This window comes from Pan troglodytes, chromosome 1, assembly GCF_028858775.2.
Source record: "Pan troglodytes isolate AG18354 chromosome 1, NHGRI_mPanTro3-v2.0_pri, whole genome shotgun sequence".
Classification (NCBI taxonomy): domain Eukaryota; kingdom Metazoa; phylum Chordata; class Mammalia; order Primates; family Hominidae; genus Pan; species Pan troglodytes.
In genome coordinates this window covers 193,955,296-193,972,683 of record NC_072398.2, presented here as the reverse complement: position 1 = coordinate 193,972,683, position 17,388 = coordinate 193,955,296, and the positions used below count along the sequence as shown (strand labels likewise).

Sequence of the window (17,388 nt, the reverse complement as noted above, 5' to 3'; positions counted from 1 at the left end):
TCGGAGACCACCAAACAAGATTACCTTGCTGGCCTGGCTTCCTCAAGTGCTGAAAGATTTCCTGGATCCAGAAGGAAGATGCAAGGCTCTGCTTCTCTTGCAAGAAGACAAGGATTCAATTTCTTTGCTCAACTCTCCCCCAGCCCACAGTCCCCATAGACCAGCCATAATTCAGCTAAACCTGAGAGTTCACCCATATTTTATTTACTGATTCAATGTTACGAGACAAGTAAAATAGACGGCTGTCACCTCTATTAAACTGGGCAGGAAAAATGGTCATGTAGGCAACAGGCTCTTTCTGCTCATGATGTGTCATGTTTCCCCAGGGAGGGAAGCAAGAAAAGGGGGGGGCCTGGCCTCAGGGGAGAGCTCAGTTCTGTTGTGTTCAGGAGGGGAAGCTCAGGGCTCCATTGCAAACCTGCCCCATCCTCACTCTCAGTCACATTGGTACAGTAGACAGATCAGCCCAGTCAGTCAGAACTGGGAACAGCCTTTAAGTCCTCAGTTTCCCCACTGATACAAAGGAAAGTCACTACTCACTCATCAGGCTTGGGATAAAGAAAGACTGTTGAGCCCCAGTTTGAGAAGTCTGTGCTAGAGAAGCAAACTTCCATATGGTCATCTCCTGCAAGGACACAAAAACATGTGCACACACTCACTTTCCTCAGAACCTGGTGTGGAGGATGCATATATTCCCAGGGCTAAATGGCCTCTGTTGACTGTCTATACAGCCTGAATCTCCAGGTTAACTGTCAACACCTCTGCTTTACACCAAGCTGTCATGTTGACCAGTTGTCTACATATCCTTGCAGGAGCCAGTGATGTGGTAAAGACAGAGACCTGACCTATGATGGGCAGCAGAGCAATGGCCCAGCCACAGTTCTGCCTGACAGCTGTCCTGAGTGCTCAGCCTATTAACGACAGCACAGCAGAGGTTCTCTTCCTTGGTTCAGCTCCCAGAAAGAGCAGCCGAGATGCTGATGGACAAGTGGGAAGGAGAGAGGGGTGAGGTCAGAAAAGGCAGGAGGACTGTGATCTCTCCTCCAGTCTCTTCTTTAAGAAGACAGTTTGTCTCTCTCAAGAAATTCATCATGACAGGAACAAGACAATGAATGTAAAGTCCAATCCTAGGCTTGAGAAAGAAGGGCTCACTCCCACAAATATTCCAGCTCTGCCCAAAAGACTAAATCTAAAAGGTCCTGGCACAGAAAAAGTTGCAGAACTGGTGTGTCAGAAGACCACCATAGACAGCATGAGCATCTTGACTTCGTGGAAGAATCTAACAACATCCTTCATAAAATCCTCATTGACAAAATGGAAAAAGTGTTGAGCTGCATGCCAGGGCAGTTAGGTGGACTTATATTCAAATGACCATATTCACCATTGCATTCATTTATTCAACAAATATTTATTAATTATCTACTAGGAGTCCTGCACTGTGCTAGAAGCACTGGATTAAGTGGTGAACAACCTGGCTATGGCCCATGCCGGTACAGCACTTATCTCTAAAGTAACTAAGAATTATAATACAGCAAGTGCTACAACAGGAAAAGTAGAGGGTGCTGTGGGACTCAGAAGGGGATGGAGGTTGAGAAATGCTTCCTGGAGGAAAAGACATGTTCATTGAAACCTTAGTATGAGTAGAAGTTGGCCAGAAAGAAATAGAGTGCCGGCCGGGCGCAGTGGCTCATGTCTGTAATCTGAGCACTTTGGGAGGCCATGGTGGGCAGATCACGAGGTCAGGAGTTCGAGACCAGCCTGGCCAACATGGTGAAACCCCATCTGTACTAAAAATACAAAAATGAGCCAGGCATGGTGGCATGCACCTGTAGTCCCAGCTACTTGGGAGGCTGAGGCAGGAGAATCACTTGAACCCAGGAGGCAGAGGTTGTGGTGAGCTGAGATCACACCACTGCACTCCAGCCTAAGCAACAGAGTGAGACTCTATCTCAAAAAAAAAAAAAAAAAAAAAAAAAAGAAAGAAAGAAAAAGGAAAGAAAAAAGGACATCCAGTGCAGAGTCCCAGAGTGTGGGGGAAAGCACAGTGCCTTCTGGGGACTTAGATGTTCAATGCAGTGGATCAGAGAGGGTGAAGCAAGGAGGGACAGTCTATGAGTCCAGAGATGCCAACCATGGCAGATCATAAAGGGCCTGAGGGCATAAGGAAGCCAGTGGAATTCTGAAGCTCGTTAAATTGTAGGATAGTGGATCCAAGACCATTTGAATAAAGCCATCAGACTCTGACATTGCTCATTTCCTTTTTAATGTGTTTATGGCAGACCTGGCTGAAGGGAGGGAGGATATGTTTATCCCAGGCTCAGATGGCAGGAAGCATGCGAGACATCAGAATGGGAATCCCCAAAAGCTTCACTATTCAGAACAGTGATTCCCAACCCCAACCATACTATAGGCTAATAACCACTTAACCTCTCTACCACAGACCCCAGGAGGGAGGCAGGGGTTAGAAGAGGGTGTAATCCATACCTGCTTTCCAAGCATGGAGACATGGTAATAGGCTCTGGTGGTCCAGAAACAATGAGTAAGAGTAACTGCCTGAAGGTTCAATGATAGAACTTACTGGGAGATAAATGATAGGTTCTGCCTTCAGGCTCAAAAGATCAACTACTAAAGGGAGGATAAGAAAAGTTATAGATCAGCAGCAATACTTGTGGAAAAGATCTCATGTATCTCATGAGAACACCAGCTTAGGATAAATCAACAGACTGAAATGGCTGCTAAAAAGCCTGAAACAATCTGGGGTTGTATAACTAGACACCAAAGCTGAGATCTGAGGAGGTGATGATCTTACTGGTTTCAATAAATAACTAGCACTGTGGTCATCTTTTGATGCCATGCTGGAGGAATTAAGCTTCTTTAGTCTGAAGACATAAATGCCTTTGTGTTTCTGCAGAGCTCTAGTGTAGGACAGGGAACAAACTCAAGCCAGAGTCAGTGGGCATGGTGATCATAATAGTAGGAATAATAGACAACATGTATTGAGTGCTTACCACGGCTGTGTTCTAAGCACTTCATATGCATTAACTCATTCAATCCTCACAAAAACCCTGTGAGGCAGGTACAACTATTATTATTATTATTATTTTGAGATATTAAATACTTTGCTCTTGGGAAGCTGAAGCGGGCAGATCACAAGGTCAGGAGTTCGACCAGCCTGGCCAATATGGTGAAACCCCATCTCTACTAAAAATAGAAAAATTAGCCAGGCATGGTGGCAGGCGCCTGTAGTGCCAGCTCCTCAGGAGGCTGAGGCAGGAGAATTGCTTGAACCCAGGAAGTGGAGGTTGCAGTGAGGTGAGATTGTGCCACTGCACTCCAGCCTGGGCAACAGAGCAAGACTCCATCTCAAAAAAAAAAAAAAAAAAAAAAAGAGTTTGCTCAAGATTACACAGGTGGGAAGTGAGGGAGGCAGCCTTCAATCTCAGGCTGTTAGATCTTAGAATCTATGAGCTTATCCTCAAGATTAGATTGAGAGCTAAATGCATTGAGAGCTTCGTTTTTGCCAGGCATGTTAATTCTCACAATAATTTCATGAGGTGAAATCTGCTATTATTCTCATTTTACAGGTAAGGAAATCTAGACTTAGAGAAAGTAAGTGACTTACCCAAAGTCACACAGCCAGGAGGGAAGGGATCAAGAGTTGAAACTCAGACAGAGGAATTTCAAACCCGCACTCAGACCCCAGTTATATTGCCCTCCTAGAACTGCAGGGAGACACATGTTAGCTTTTTAGAGGAAAATTTGCAACAAAGATTAGCATGGGCAAAACATCTGCAGTAAAGAATGGATGGGGCCTAAAATTGGTGAGCTTCCCATTACAGGTGGCATTCAATCAGAGACTGGCTATCCACCTGTATGTAGTGGGGTCCTCCATTGACCTAGAACAGCAGTTCTCAAAGTGTGGCTCCCAGATGAGCGGCATCATCATGATCTGGGAAACTGTTAAAAAGGCAAGCACTCAGGCCTCACCCCACACCCACGGAATCAGAAGCTCTGCGGATGGGGCCCAGCAATCTGCAGCTTAACGAGTGCTTTGGGTGATTCTGGCACATGCTAATATTTGAGAACCAGAGGCCTAGAATGACCCCCGGGGTTCTTTTCAGTCTAGATTATTTGATTCTTCACCATAGACAGGAAATGTGATGCCTGGAGCCCTGGAAAGTCCTTGGCTCCCCGCTCCTGCTTTTCCACCCAATTGGGCAGCTTTTTGGAATAGCATATTTCAGTTCTGCAAAGCAGATGCAGAAAGGCTTTGCAGAAGTCTCCCTCATTCCCATATTTAAAGAGCTCACCCCTGCAGTTGTTCTGAGAACTCTATAAACCCCCTTCCATCGGCAGCCTGTCTGCATCAGTCCCTTTAATAGCACAAGACTTAATTGTCTCCCATGAATTGGAACCCTTTTAATACAAACCAGAATCTTAGTTCCTTCTTGCTGCTTTCCCCTACTCTGCTATCCTTAACTACCATTCAGCATGGCACCAAAGAATTTGGAGTTGAAACCACCACTCCCCCAGGATCTCACTCCATTTCATTATCTCCGATCTGTATGATCACCATGGGGACTCTCTCCTCCCTGCCTTTTGCCTCTGTCCTCATTACCTGCTGTCTTCTAGGAGAGCTAAAGTGTCTATCCCCTAGGGCCTCTAGCCTCAGACCCTCTCTAGTCTCCAGTGGCCTGCCCAGGAGGTGAGATTGTACTCCCCATCTGAGAAGGGCTGATCAAGACTCTCTGGACCAGCCCCTTAAGAACATCCCATAACCAGGGTCTTCCCAGCTCTGAACATATGCAAAATGCATTTTAATCAAAATGCTGCAAAATCAGGGAAGAACAAGCACCCCATAAATAATGGGCCAGGCGGTGTCTGGGAGCTGACATTATGAGCATCCAAGAAAGGGTACCTCTGTTGCTCCCTATCACAGTGAATAATTGGTACAGACTGCTAGGCTCACCAACTCCAGTGCGGGGCCCATGGGTGTGTTAGCGATGGGCATATGCCACGTACGAGGCTGCATGGAGTATGGGGCACTAGGGGTTAGCACAAAGCCAAGGGCACATGAGATGCAGACAGCCTCAGAGCTCAGAGTCGGTGGAGATGTGGCCCCACCCTTGGGGAACTCTCTTTTTTCTCCTAAAATTTATTAAGCATCGGGCACTATGCAAAGAGCTTTACATACTTTATCTCCTTTAATCCTCACAATAACGCTATGCAGACAATACCGTAAGGGTCAACCACAAGATTTTTGTAGGTCAACAATAGCTGCACATGGTTCAACCTAACGTTAATACTTCTATTTTATAGATGAGGAAATGGAAGCTCAGAGGTGCGGTGACTTCCCCAAGGTCACACAGCAAGTACACATTGGACTCACGTTCAAAAATAGATCCACCACATTTCATCAGACCCAAGACATGCCATTCTTTCTTGGAGTGCCAAGAAAGAAAAAATACTGCAAGTAAACTTAGACATGACATGTGAGACACGAGCTGATGTCAGAGATATGAAAATGTGAAAAAAAAATCCCATCTTAGAATCAATGAAATATATTATTGACTCCAAAAAAAATCATTCTGTTTCTTGGAAGTGATGGGGGAGAGATGGCCTGAGACACCCTTGGGTAGCTCCTTGTCTAGTGGGGGAGGCACAATGCACATGCATTAGAGAAAGCCTAGACACCGACTCACCCCCAGAAAACCATGGTCAAGGTCAATACTGTTAGTAAACAAGGCATAAAGGTCAAAGGAAGCAAGGAGAAGGACCTGGGCAGCTGAGCTGTGACTAGGGAGAGGCAGTGTGGACCCTGGAGGCAATTTCCAAAGGAAATAAAACAAAGGAAGGAAGGGCAGGCGGCTCTAGGGGCATGGCTGCTATGAAATGTGGCTATGAGAAACAAAAGAAAATCTGAACAACCTGTTGTCCTCAAACCCAGTCCCCTGGCCCTCAATTTGGTCTCATCTCTCCAAATCATGCTCAATTAGGATTTGTCTCTGGAGCACAAAGATAAGTGGGAGGAAAAGCATACTCCAGAAGCAAATTCAGATGCTGGGTCAGGGCCAGGATTTAAGGAGGCGCCCCCTCTCATGGTCAGTCATGCAAGCAAAGGGTCCTCATTTGAGGGCCTCCTTAGAGTCAGCTCCCTGGAGGTCTCCCTAGCATCACCCTACACCCAGCCCTGTGCACAGACTCCTCCAAGGGCAAAAAGAAACGCTCAACTGTGGACAGCATGTAAGCTTTTTTGAAAAGACGTCACACGTATTTAACCCAATGGGCAGTATCATCCCCATTTTACAGATGGGGAAATGGAGGCCCTGGAAAGTAACATAACCCTTCTGACCATGCCTGTCTCAAATCTGTCACCTTTGTAGTGACTTTGGGCAGTGCAGCTTCCCCTCACTTCCAGAACAGCTCAGTCCCTGGCAGCCACCATTATCCCAGGCTCCCCTGGCCCCATGGGAGAAGGAATACTGCAGACAGAGAAGGGTAAGTCTGGGTTTGCCTTTGCTCTTGTAGACGGAATGGTGGATTAGGAAGACTCTTGCATCCAGGTCCCCATGCCCAACCCACGGTGTCTGTGACACAGCAACACATATTCCAGGACCCAGAGGCAGCAGGCCCAATTTAGAAGGTCAGGATGTGACTCTTGCTTAAAAATAAAACGACCATAAAAACCTATTAGCCTTGAAGGGATGTTGGCAAGAAGGAACAGGACTGAGGAAGGAAAAAGGGAAGTGAGGGAAGGAAGGAATAACAAAGACAGCTAATTCTCCAACCACCTTCTCTTTCCAGGTCCCTGGGTGAGGAGGATGGAGGTGAAGGAGACACAGACACGAGGCCCTTGGGTTTCCTCAAGGCTTTGACAATGTCTTTGAGGACAGCCTGGTGGTTCCAATGGGGACATGTAGACTACAGACCCCAGAACAGTGGGATCCCTGTAGGTGAACTGGCCTCACCCAAGGGTGAGTCCGTCCTTTATTTAGGGCTTAGATTAAAGCCTCAAGCAGAGTCCAGAAGCCAGGACAATGTGGGATGTAGTACATGGAAGGATGTGTGTTGGTAGGAAGGCTGGGAAAGACCATCCACACCTGGGCCCTGGAGGAGGCAAATCTGCCACACAGCTCATCAGCAAGGCCAGTCTGACACTGAAAACTAGTGCTAGTGGAATTCAGAGTGGTAGAGCCCAGATGGCCATCCTCCCAGAGGAGGACCAACATAGCCCAGCCAGTGAGACTCACTCAGCAACCAGAATGGGGAGTGGGGGTAGGGGCACCGCATTCAGCCCCTTAAAAACTGTTTCTTGCCATCTCCAGATGGCACAGCCAGCTAAATGCATGGGATCCAGAGGCAGGCACACCATACTTCTTATCCCACTTCTACCACTCACTGGCTGTGCGATCTTGGACAAGTGACGCCACCAAGCTTAGTTCCCTCACCTGTAAAATGGGATAATGTCTGTAGGTTGTGAAGGCTACCTAAGATGAAGAGAAGAGCCCTGTGGCTCCATTTATTGAGCACTTACTATTTACCCACACTATGAGTCATTGTTTGAAAAGCATTTGGCACAGTGCTTAGTGGCTAATACTTGCACAATAAATTGGAGCCATCGTATGGCTGTTGTCATTGTTGTTTCATTATTTTGATTTTGCTCCAGACCCAGGTGGGGCCCCAGGCAGAAGACACTGCGGTGGCCGTCTCAGCACAGGCACACTGCCCTCTGGTGCTGCTGCTGGAGAATCAGCACCTGGGAGAAGAGCGATTCCAGGAATCAAGCCCAAGGCCAAGGCGCCAGCCCCATCCGCATCAGCTCCGTTTCCATACCAGGCAGGCCCTTAGTGCATCTGTCTTCCCAGAGCTGCAGCCCTACCACACTGGCCTCTGGAGGACAAGCGAGTGCCTGCTGGGTGCTAGCCTCAATGAGGGCCCTGCTCCTACAACATTGGTCCTCTCTGTTGCCAGGCGGGGTGTGCAGAGTCCCCCAGTTCCTCTCCGTGCTGCCCAGTGGAGTGAAGCACCTGCTGTTTCAGTTCCCTCTGGAAGGTCCTGAGCAAGCAAGGCAAGCCAGGCTGCAGCTGCGAGGAAGAGACAGGGGCAGCTGCTGTGGCAAGTAGAGGAAGCGCCACCTCAGCAGACCAGAAACACAGTCCCAGTCACTGAGATCAAACAGGTCTCCTGCTAAAAGAACCCCCTTCACCAAGCAGGCCTGCAGTCTGTCCTGCATATGGCCTTATACTTCTCTCAAGAGGAGGGGTAGTTCCACAGCCCACGGGGGCATCTGTGCTTCCTCCCCCATGGAGGGGACTGTTTCCTGGGACAGGCACAGAGTGCCTGTGGGAACGTGGGGATTCAGGAAGGCTTACAGCCCCACAAAGGATCCTAAAAGCCACTAGGCAGCTTGCATTTCTGGAGTGGTCGGAGGCAGCTTGCATTTCTGGAGGGGTCGGGGATAAAGAGCCATCCTGAAAAGCCCTTTGAAAACAGCACATAAGCTGGACTTCTGAGGTCAGCCATCCTGCCGGCTACAGGAGGATGCAGGTGACCTTGGAAGAGCCTAGTGAGGCCAGGGTGCCTGGCTCACCTTGTATAAACCACCTCTAAAGACCCTAGGTCATTCTGACGTCAAAAGACTGTTTAGCGAAGTGCGAGGCAGGCATCAGGAAGAAAATTTAACTCCAGTTGAGAAGAAGGAAAGCTGGGGCTAACAGCAGCAGCTGGGCTGAAAAGTGGAGGTAGAAATTCCTCAAGTTAATGCTCTCTAAGGCCCCGTGGGCCACTCCCAGGTCTTGTCTGAAGCTATTTACTTCCAGGGGGGAAAACCCTATTGATCTTCATTCAGCTGCTGTCTGCTCCTACAAGGCAGCGATGTTTCAGCGCATCACCAGTCACTGTGAGAAATTTCTCATTGTTTTATACACAGCGGCTCCCAAACTCAAGAGATGAATGTTTAGGATAATTTGGGTGAACCAGTCACAGGAGTTACAGATGAGGCCGGTTTGGGAACTCTGAGGGAGGGGGCGTCTCTCCCCAGGGATCGGCTGCTGTTGCCTGCTGAGCCCCTGTACATTCAGGAAACTCAGGACCTTGCAGCTCAGTTCTGTTCTATCTGTAGATGCTCAGAGTCCAGAGCTGGGCCAACCCTTCCTTTTCCCCGCCCCCCACCCCCTCCCCCCCACACACCTGCTTTATGTCTCTGCAGTCATTTGGCTTCAAACCTCCCCACTGGCTGGCTGGAGATCGCCACCATCCACTTGAGCTCCTCAACACACAGAAGAGCTGGCCAGGCTTCCCCAGCTGCTGCCACCACTGTCTAGTTCCCTTTTCAAATTCCAGGCTGGCCCTCAATCCTACATATGCCCATAACATGAGGAGAGAACTAACCATGAAACCTACAATGGCATAACAGTGCCCGCCAGCCTGCACTAAAGGGAACTTTGAAACCACAGAACATACCAACCATTAAGGCCAACCAAATAGTTTACAGATGGAGAAACTGAGGCCTGGGGTGCCAGGGAGAGGTGTGATTTGATGGAAATGGCCCAACAAACTGGTGGCAGATGCAGCAGAAAACCCAGACCTCCTGGCTCCAAGTCCAGCAGCCCCTCCACTACAGATTTGGGGTCAGGTAACCTGGAAATTCAGGTCCCCACGGGAGGTCACTGAAGCCCGTTTGGCTGAGAGAATCTATGCATTAAACTGCCTTCCATAAGTTAAGACTGGGATTCACCCAAACAATAATAACGATGATAATAATAATAAAATGCCAAACAATATGGCTTGAAAACCTTCAATGCACAACATTTGATAATCATACATAGAATACATCTTCCACATATTCACATAAAATAATCAATGATCATTTTTTCTCACAGACTACAATCCAATCATTCTCTCTCCCTTGCTCTCTCCCTCACTCTCTTTTGTTACTTGCAAACCATCCAAGCAATCAATGCCTTGACCTCTCCTTCTGATAGACACAATTACAAAAAGACAGAGCAATGCAATTCATCTATTCAAGACGGATTGTTTGAACACTCTGTCACACTGCTGAGCTATCCATCTCCTTGTCTAAGAGGAAATTTCATCCCCCAAAAGAGGCACAAAGAGAGGGGGCGGGTACGATGCTCCTCAGCCCAGAGAGCCCCTCTGGCACCTGCAAGAAAGCCCTCTCCGGGCTGGTGCTTGGCGATGCCTGGCTGCTGGAGAAGCATTCAGCTCCAAGCTCAGCTGGCTCAGGTGCCAGTCTTGAGAATCAGAAGCACCTAGCACACTCCAGAGGGCCTCAATTCTTAAAGCCCCAGCCAGAACCCTGAGATCCCAGGGATGGGGGTGATGGGAAAAGGGAGAGGGCACTGGGCCCAGCCAAGGTGGTGTGTTTGGATTTTAGCATGAGATTCTCTCTCTCTCTCTCTCTCTCGCTCTTTCTGTCCATGTCCACTGTAGCTCCCTGGCTCCAGCTGGGGTTCAAGCAGGGGCTCAGAAGGACAGAAACTCAGCTCCCCAGGAGTCTCCAGAGGCCTCAGAGTCCTCCCATCCTCCGCCCAAACTGGCACAGCTCTGGCGGTCACGTTTGGCGCAGGCACAACACCCCAGTCCATGGGCTGAGAATCAAATGGGGCAGGGCTCTTGGATATAAATGACCTGGGCTGACACGCTAATTAATCCTGGGGCTTAATACGAAGAAGATTAGAAGAGAGGAGGGCTCTGCCATCCTTTAATTTCATTATTACACGCTGAACCCAAGAAAGGGCGGGCAGGCTTGGGGATGCTCTTCCTAAGGGCTGGGAGGAACTCCCTAACCCATTCAATTTCACAGTAAGGATACATCATCCTGCGCCTTCCCAGCTTATCCCTCTGAGGCTGCCCTTACGGTAGCCTGTCCTTCTGGGCCTCCAAAGACTTCCATCCCTGAGGCTGGGCTGGGAGCACACCCATCCCACCCCTGTGGAAGAAGGATCAAGGAAAAGGGAACTGCAATCCGTGCGATGGGCAAATAGCACCCTCTCAGTCCCCCCACCTTTTTCCCCAAGGACACCCTACGACGCAGGCCCCCAAAAAAGCAGAGGGAAGGAGACAGGGAATAAAGGAAGTGCTGGTCCATTACTGGGGGGGAGGGGGGCTTCCTGCCCCTGGAATGGTGCCAGGCTGGGCTTGGGGCAGGCAAAGGCACAGAGATAGAAGACATTTCGGTTGTCAGGAGCAACCAGGCTGGGCTGCAAAGGGTTAAGCCTGACCATAAGGGCTGTCCCCAGAGTCCCCTCCCGTGCCTGGCCTCCTCTGCCTCCGGTGCTGGTGTTTGCCTGCCAGGGTCCTGGGCATGGACCGAAAGATCTCAGCGTGGGCAGAGCTGAGGACTGTGCTCTGCCCCATCCAGATGGTGTTCAAGAGGGTCCGGCTCCCGGGCGGCCGCCCAGGAGGATACCCACCCGCTGGGTTTCTGACCGCCTCCTAGGAAAATCTCAAGTACGGAAACCAAGCCCGACACCGGTTCCGGCACCTCTTTCACGCCGCTGGCAGCCCAAGGTCCGCCCTGAAGAAGAGCTGTAGAGGAGGAAGGTGACCCTGGCTCGGCGGAGTCCGGCTCGCCTGGTGCCAGGCTCTGGTGCTGGCGCTGAGTGAACCCAGGCGGCCCAGGTGTCCGGCCTGGTGGCGGGCGCAGGGCCTGCGGTGATGGAGGCTCCGTCTTAGCCCGGCCAGGCCCAGCCCTGCCGGTCGTCGGCCCAGGACATGCGCGGCGCTCAGGCCTGCAGGATGCCTTGGGCGGCCACAACAAAGTTAAAGCCCGGAGTAAGAGTCTCGGGCGAGAAGAGACGCGGAGAAGCCGGAGCCCCGGAAAGCCGCGCGCAGCCCCGCCAGCCGCCGCCAGCTGCGGAGGAATTCGGGCTAACTTTAAAAACCGCTGGCGTCCCTGGGCCGCCTGCCCGGGCCGCGCTGGGCGGCCTCCATCGTCCCTTCCCTCTACCTGCACTGCCCCAGGCGGGAGAGAGGCCTTGGCCCCGAGGGACCAGCCGCAGCGGGCAGCGGGGTCCTGCTCCCCCAACCCCCGCCCCATGGCACGGGGCTGAACCGGTACCACCGAGGCCAAGGGCGACCACCAGGAGAGAAGACCGGCTGCCCTCGTCATGCGAATCTGTGCCCTGCGACCTCGCTGCGGCTGCTCGAGCTATGCCAGAGGTGGGGACGAAGAGCCCGCGGGGAGTGAGGTGGGCAGAGGAGAGAAGTTGGCGCCTTCCCCAGGGTCCCCACTCTGCGGAGAAGCCCGATCGCAGAACTCGGTCGGCTGCGGTTCATGCTGGCAGTCACCGCGAAATGCGCCCTCGACTCGGGATCGCACTGGAAACCTTCGCCACACTCTGCCAGGTCTGACCTCCCAGGAGCGCGCCAAGGGCCCCTCGCCCACTGCGGCCCGGCGGCCTTCTCCCCAATAAGTAAGGCCCGTGACCCCGACTGTGGAACTTTGTCCTCACAGGGACGAGCTCCTGGTGGTCACCGATCGGCTCAGCAGCTCGGAGAGAGGTTAGGAAAATCTCTCCGGAACGCGTTGGGAGGCCCCCCCATTCCCGCCCCCGCCCGGGCGCACGGAGACCCCCGGCTCCAGGGAGCGCTTACCGATCCGGATGACGTGGGGCATCCCGCGCGAGTCCGGGATCCAGAAGGCGCACACGAGGAGCCCGGCCCAGTATTCCCAAACCAGACTCCGGAGGCGCCGCCAGGGAGCGGTCATCGTTGGGCGCCGCCGAGCGTGCCCGGGGCGCGGCCGTGGCGGGCTCCCTGGGGCGGCAGCTCTAGGCGCGGGCGCGCAGCAGCCCCGAAGGCGCCGCCTGGCCCAGCCGCCCGGCTCCCGAGCGCCGCTGCGAGTGGGGGGCGCCCCGCGGCGCCGCGCACATCTTACTGGGGGGCCGCCCCGCCGGCGCCCGCCCCGCCTGGCTGCCGCCCACGGGCTGCCCGCGAGCGAGTCTCCTGGGCTCCGCCCGGACTCCGCTCGGACTCGGCTCCGGCTCCGACTCGCGTCGGCTCGGCTCCCGCGCGGGCTCCCACCTGCCCCGGCTGCCGGGCGCTGGCGGGCGGGCTGCACGCGTCTCCGGCCGCTCCTCCTCCAGCCGCCGCCGATGCTATCGCCCGGGCTCGCACAAAGCCCCGGAGTGGAGTTGCACGCGCGCACACTCTCCCTCCCAGCCCCCTCCCCTGCGCCCTGCCTCCCGCCTACCGCGCCGCCCGCCGCCCGCGCTCCCTCCGCGCACTCCCCCGCGCACACACACTTCACACTCACACTCGCCGAGGCGCACACTCGCGCGCTCACACCTGCGCGGGGGGCGGGGAAGGGGACCCTGGCCCCAGTGTAGGGGGACGCCCGGAGAACGAGGACTCTCCTCGCTTCCCAGACGTCCCCACCCGCCCCGCCGGCCCCAGTCCCTTCTACTGCGAGGGCACGGAGCCCGGGAGCCAGGCGTGGAGCGCGAGAGCTGGCACCGCGAGCTGGGAGACGGCGGCAGCCCAGCGGCCGGACCAGCTGGAGGAGACGCGCCCGCCGGGAGCAGCGAGACCAGGAGCCCGCCGTCTGCGGAGTCTGGCCTCGCGGCTCCCACGCGGCGGGCGCTGGCTGGACGGCGGTGGCAGCGGGAGACTGACCCGGGAACCGGCTTCCCTCCCCAACCCCATTCCTCCTGGCAGCAGAGTTGGGGCTGGGGGTTCGGAGAGGCAGAATTCAAAGCGAATTGTCTACGCTGGGCCAGGGGAGCTGCGGGAGTTGGTAGAGGTGGGAGAGCCCAAGTCAGACCCCCTGCTGTGGGAAGCTGGACTTGACCGCGCACAGGTCCTGGGGCTGCGGAGGAGGAAGACCGCTCACGCCTTAGATGTAGGGGGGCGTGGGCGCCGGGCCCGCTCCCTCTCAGCCCTCTCCCGTAACTGTGCAGGAGGGGCTGGTGCCCCCTCCCTCATTCTCCTGAGAAAGAATAAAGAGAAACTGTAATTTGTCGTGGGATGGAGTAGGATCCGTGGGGGAGCAAGCTAAAGGGGTTAAAAAGAAAAACAACGTTGTTTATTAGCAATAATAATTTTTTTTCAAGTGGCGCTGGGTGTGAGGGAAGGGAAAGGCTGTGGAGCGAGGCTGGAGCAGGAGGCTGAGAATTACTCAGGCGAGTTTAATGACCTTTTTGACAGAGACAAAGCGGTGCCGATACAGTAGATAAATAAACGGATCTGTCACCGGGCAGCGGCTAGGCTGTGTGTGAATTTATTTTTCTCATTTAAATAATTTGATCTATTCTATCATTTCCAATCTTTCCCATTTGCCAGCTGTCTGGTAAGAGCATGGCCCCCAACATCTGAAGAGCAAATCTTTAATTTTCTTACAAATATTCTATGAGCCGAGCTCTCACCCGCCTGTTAATTTCCCTCTTTTTTCCCCTCCCTGTCTGGGTGCAGAGGCCCGTGGCATTGTGTGGGGATGTGAATATCTCAGTGTGGCCAATCCTGCCAATTAGGAAGGGACGCCCTCCCACCTGAGGTGGAGGCCACTGTGGCTGTGGGAGGAGGAGAGACTCCCTGGGCTCCTCACAAAAGAACACAGAGGGGTGCGCCCGTCCTGAGGACATCCTCAAAAATCCAGCAAACAAACGGAGGTTACTGAGTGTCTGTCTCTGCCAAAGTTGGGCCTCCCTCGCCCTGGAGCAGGAGCGGCTGGTTTCCAAAGCAGCCACTGGAAAATGTTGCCCGAGGGATCGGAGGGAAGGACACGCAGACCAAAGCTAGGGAAGCAGCAGCTGCCACCTCTTGATAAAAAGTAAGGGCTCCAGTGGGCACCAGTAAGGAGGAAGTGCAGGAGAGGGCAGCAGAGGGCGCGGCCTCCCGGATATAGCTGGGGGAGTCCCTTCCTTGGGGACGCACACCCCTCCCCATCGCCTGCCTATCAGCTTCCGCAACAGGTTTGGTTTCCCCAAGGAACCAAAAGGCCTAGCTGTTCTCTAAGGAAGAAAATTCCGGTGCGCTGATAGACAAACGGAAAGGGACCTGAACTTGAGGCAAAGGACACAGGGCTAAAACGGCATTGCCAAAGGCTGGTTTGGGGACAGGCAAGGGGAGTGCCTGGATGCTAATTCTGCCTGGGTTGTCCTGCAGGCAGCCTGCAAGTGGCTTGGCAGAGAAACAGAAGCAGCAGAAAGGTAGAGGTGTGGCTCCCAGGAGGGAGCAGATCCAAGGCCAGTGGAAGGGAGGGATAAGGGGAGGGGAGCAGGAGGAGAAGCAGCAGCCTCCAAAAAAGCTAGCATGAAAGTGGTGCTAGAAACGCGAAGGGAGGAAGGCAGAGGGGGATGCTGAGGCCCCCAGAGGGTGAGAGTGTGGCTCTGTCACCTGCGAGCCCCCTCGGCGCCCCAGGGAAGCAGCACAGGCTGGGCCTACTCCTCCTACATCCCAGAGTGGGCGGGAGTTACCCAGCACGTTGCGGATCGAGGCTTTTTTCTGCTGCCACGTAGGGCTGCGGTGGGAAAGAGCCTCCCAGCTGCAGAGGCTGTGGGGCCCAGTCACTGGACTTGGAAGGCAGCTGGAACCCTGCCTTCCAAGTTGGGGCCAGAGGGAAGCTGCCATCGCCAGCCTGGGACTGAGCCTTTTTCTTGACCTGGCTGCGAGCCATTTTGTGACACAGAGGTTTCCCCAAAACTAACAGCAGCGTGTTCCCTCCCGGTCTAGGGGAGGGTGGGATGCATTGCAAGAACAGAAACAGCAGCAACGATCCCCATAATGACCCCTAGTATTTATTACATGTTTTTATGTTCCAGACAATATATTCACTACCTTACACGCATCACTTCACCTCTTCCTCTCCACACCCACTGCGATAGGATCTTTGTTTAAAATAACAAATCCATTTTACAGATGAAGACTGAGCCTCAGAGGGGTTAAGTAAGAGGTCCAAAGTCACATCGCTGGTATGTGACCTTTCTTTCTTCCCTCCATTCCCCTTCCCTCCCTCTCTCCCTCCTTCCTTCCCTCCTTCCCTCCCTCCCTTCCCCCCTTCCTCCCCTCCCCTCCCTCCTTCCCTCCCTTCCTTCCTACTTTCTTCTAAAACATATTGGGCATCACCATTTGCCAGGCACTGTGGGTGAGATGTCAAGGTTCACATATAGGCTCAGCCGACTCCTGAGCTCATAGAATTAACCCTGTCCTCTACCATCTGGGCTGAGTAGGGGACAAGCTGCAGGGGCCAATTCTCATCACTCTTGTGGAGCCCCACTGGGGCTGCTGCCTGCAGTGGAAGGCTAAGAGCAGAATACTCAGACACTTTATCAGGGCAGATCGGGGAGCCCAGTCATCCCTAACTCCTGAAGAGAGACCTACAGCCCTCTCTGCCGGTGGCAAGACATGCCTCTCCAGGCTGCCCCGCCACCAGCAGGCACCAGGGCTGGCACTATCTCCAGCCGCATCTCCTCCGGGCATTGGGAGCCGCCAATCCTGGCTTTTCGCATTGTTGGTAAACAAGTCTACCCACCAGCCAGGCCTAGGCTCCCTGCTCCCCAACGAGGCAGCCAGCGCCGGATTTATGGGGCCTCCAAACCTCATTCAGACTAATGCAGCTTTTCATTCCCAAATAAAAGGGGCCGCTGTCTGAAAGGACAAGTGCTCCCGCATTTCATTAACATCCCTGAAAACGGCTGAGCTGGCCCGAGTTCCTGCCAGCGAGATTCATGTCTTCCACTGGCTCACAGGTGGGGGGTGAGGGTAGGATTTCCAGGAAGAAACCCAAGACTCCCAGCCCCCTCCCTGGCCTCGTCCCCCCACCCCTCCCCAGCTACTTTGGGTGAGGGACGGGGCACCCAGTGGTGGCCGATCGTGCTCTTTGGAGGAGTCCCCTGTGCGCGTGTTTTGTTTAGACTGATCCACTCTGGCTCTCAATCCCCCACAATCGCAGTGAGCGATGATGCCCTGGGCTCGAGTTACCGAGATTCATGATCTCTGCTTCCCTGGGAAACCACGGAGTAGACGTGTGCAGTGGCTGAGTGCAGATTCCTAGGACTTGAGTGCCCTCTGCCGAGGCCTGCCTACCTTCAGCTCCCTTCCTGCTACCCAGCAGGCAGGCTGTTGGTGGTGGCTGGACGCCGAAGCCCTGGGGCTGCAGCCACTCCCTTAAATGTCCTACCATGGGGCCAGGCTGCTCTACAAGCCTGCACCTGGGGTGCCTTGCTGAGAATGGGGGAGGGGCTCCCTTGCCCCATCTCACCCCAGCATGGGGCCATGATGAGAGGAAGGCAACCGCCAGCCCTTGCCTGATCTTTGCCAACTGCCTGAGCAGGGAGGGAAGAGAAGAGGCCTTCCCTGTAGCCTACTCTATTGTACAGTGTTCTCTCAATGGCAAAGTGCATGCTCACCACAAAAGCCGCGCCCCAG

The 17,388-nt window shown here is 53.7% G+C and overlaps 1 protein-coding gene across 2 annotated transcripts in view; it reads right to left on the bottom strand.

Moving 5' to 3' along the window:
• Positions 1-12,824, bottom strand: part of GRIK3 (glutamate ionotropic receptor kainate type subunit 3) — a 238,704-nt gene extending 225,880 nt beyond the window's left edge. Inside the window, exon 1 of one of the 2 annotated variants that reach the window (XM_016959390.4) lies at positions 12,619-12,824. In XM_016959390.4, coding sequence (XP_016814879.2) covers positions 12,619-12,733 — 115 coding nt within the window. In that variant the 5' untranslated portion in view covers positions 12,734-12,824. The remainder of the gene's footprint in view (positions 1-12,618) is intronic. The other variant, XM_524666.9, reaches the window with a different exon arrangement.
• Between the last annotated feature and the right edge of the window lie 4,564 nt (positions 12,825-17,388).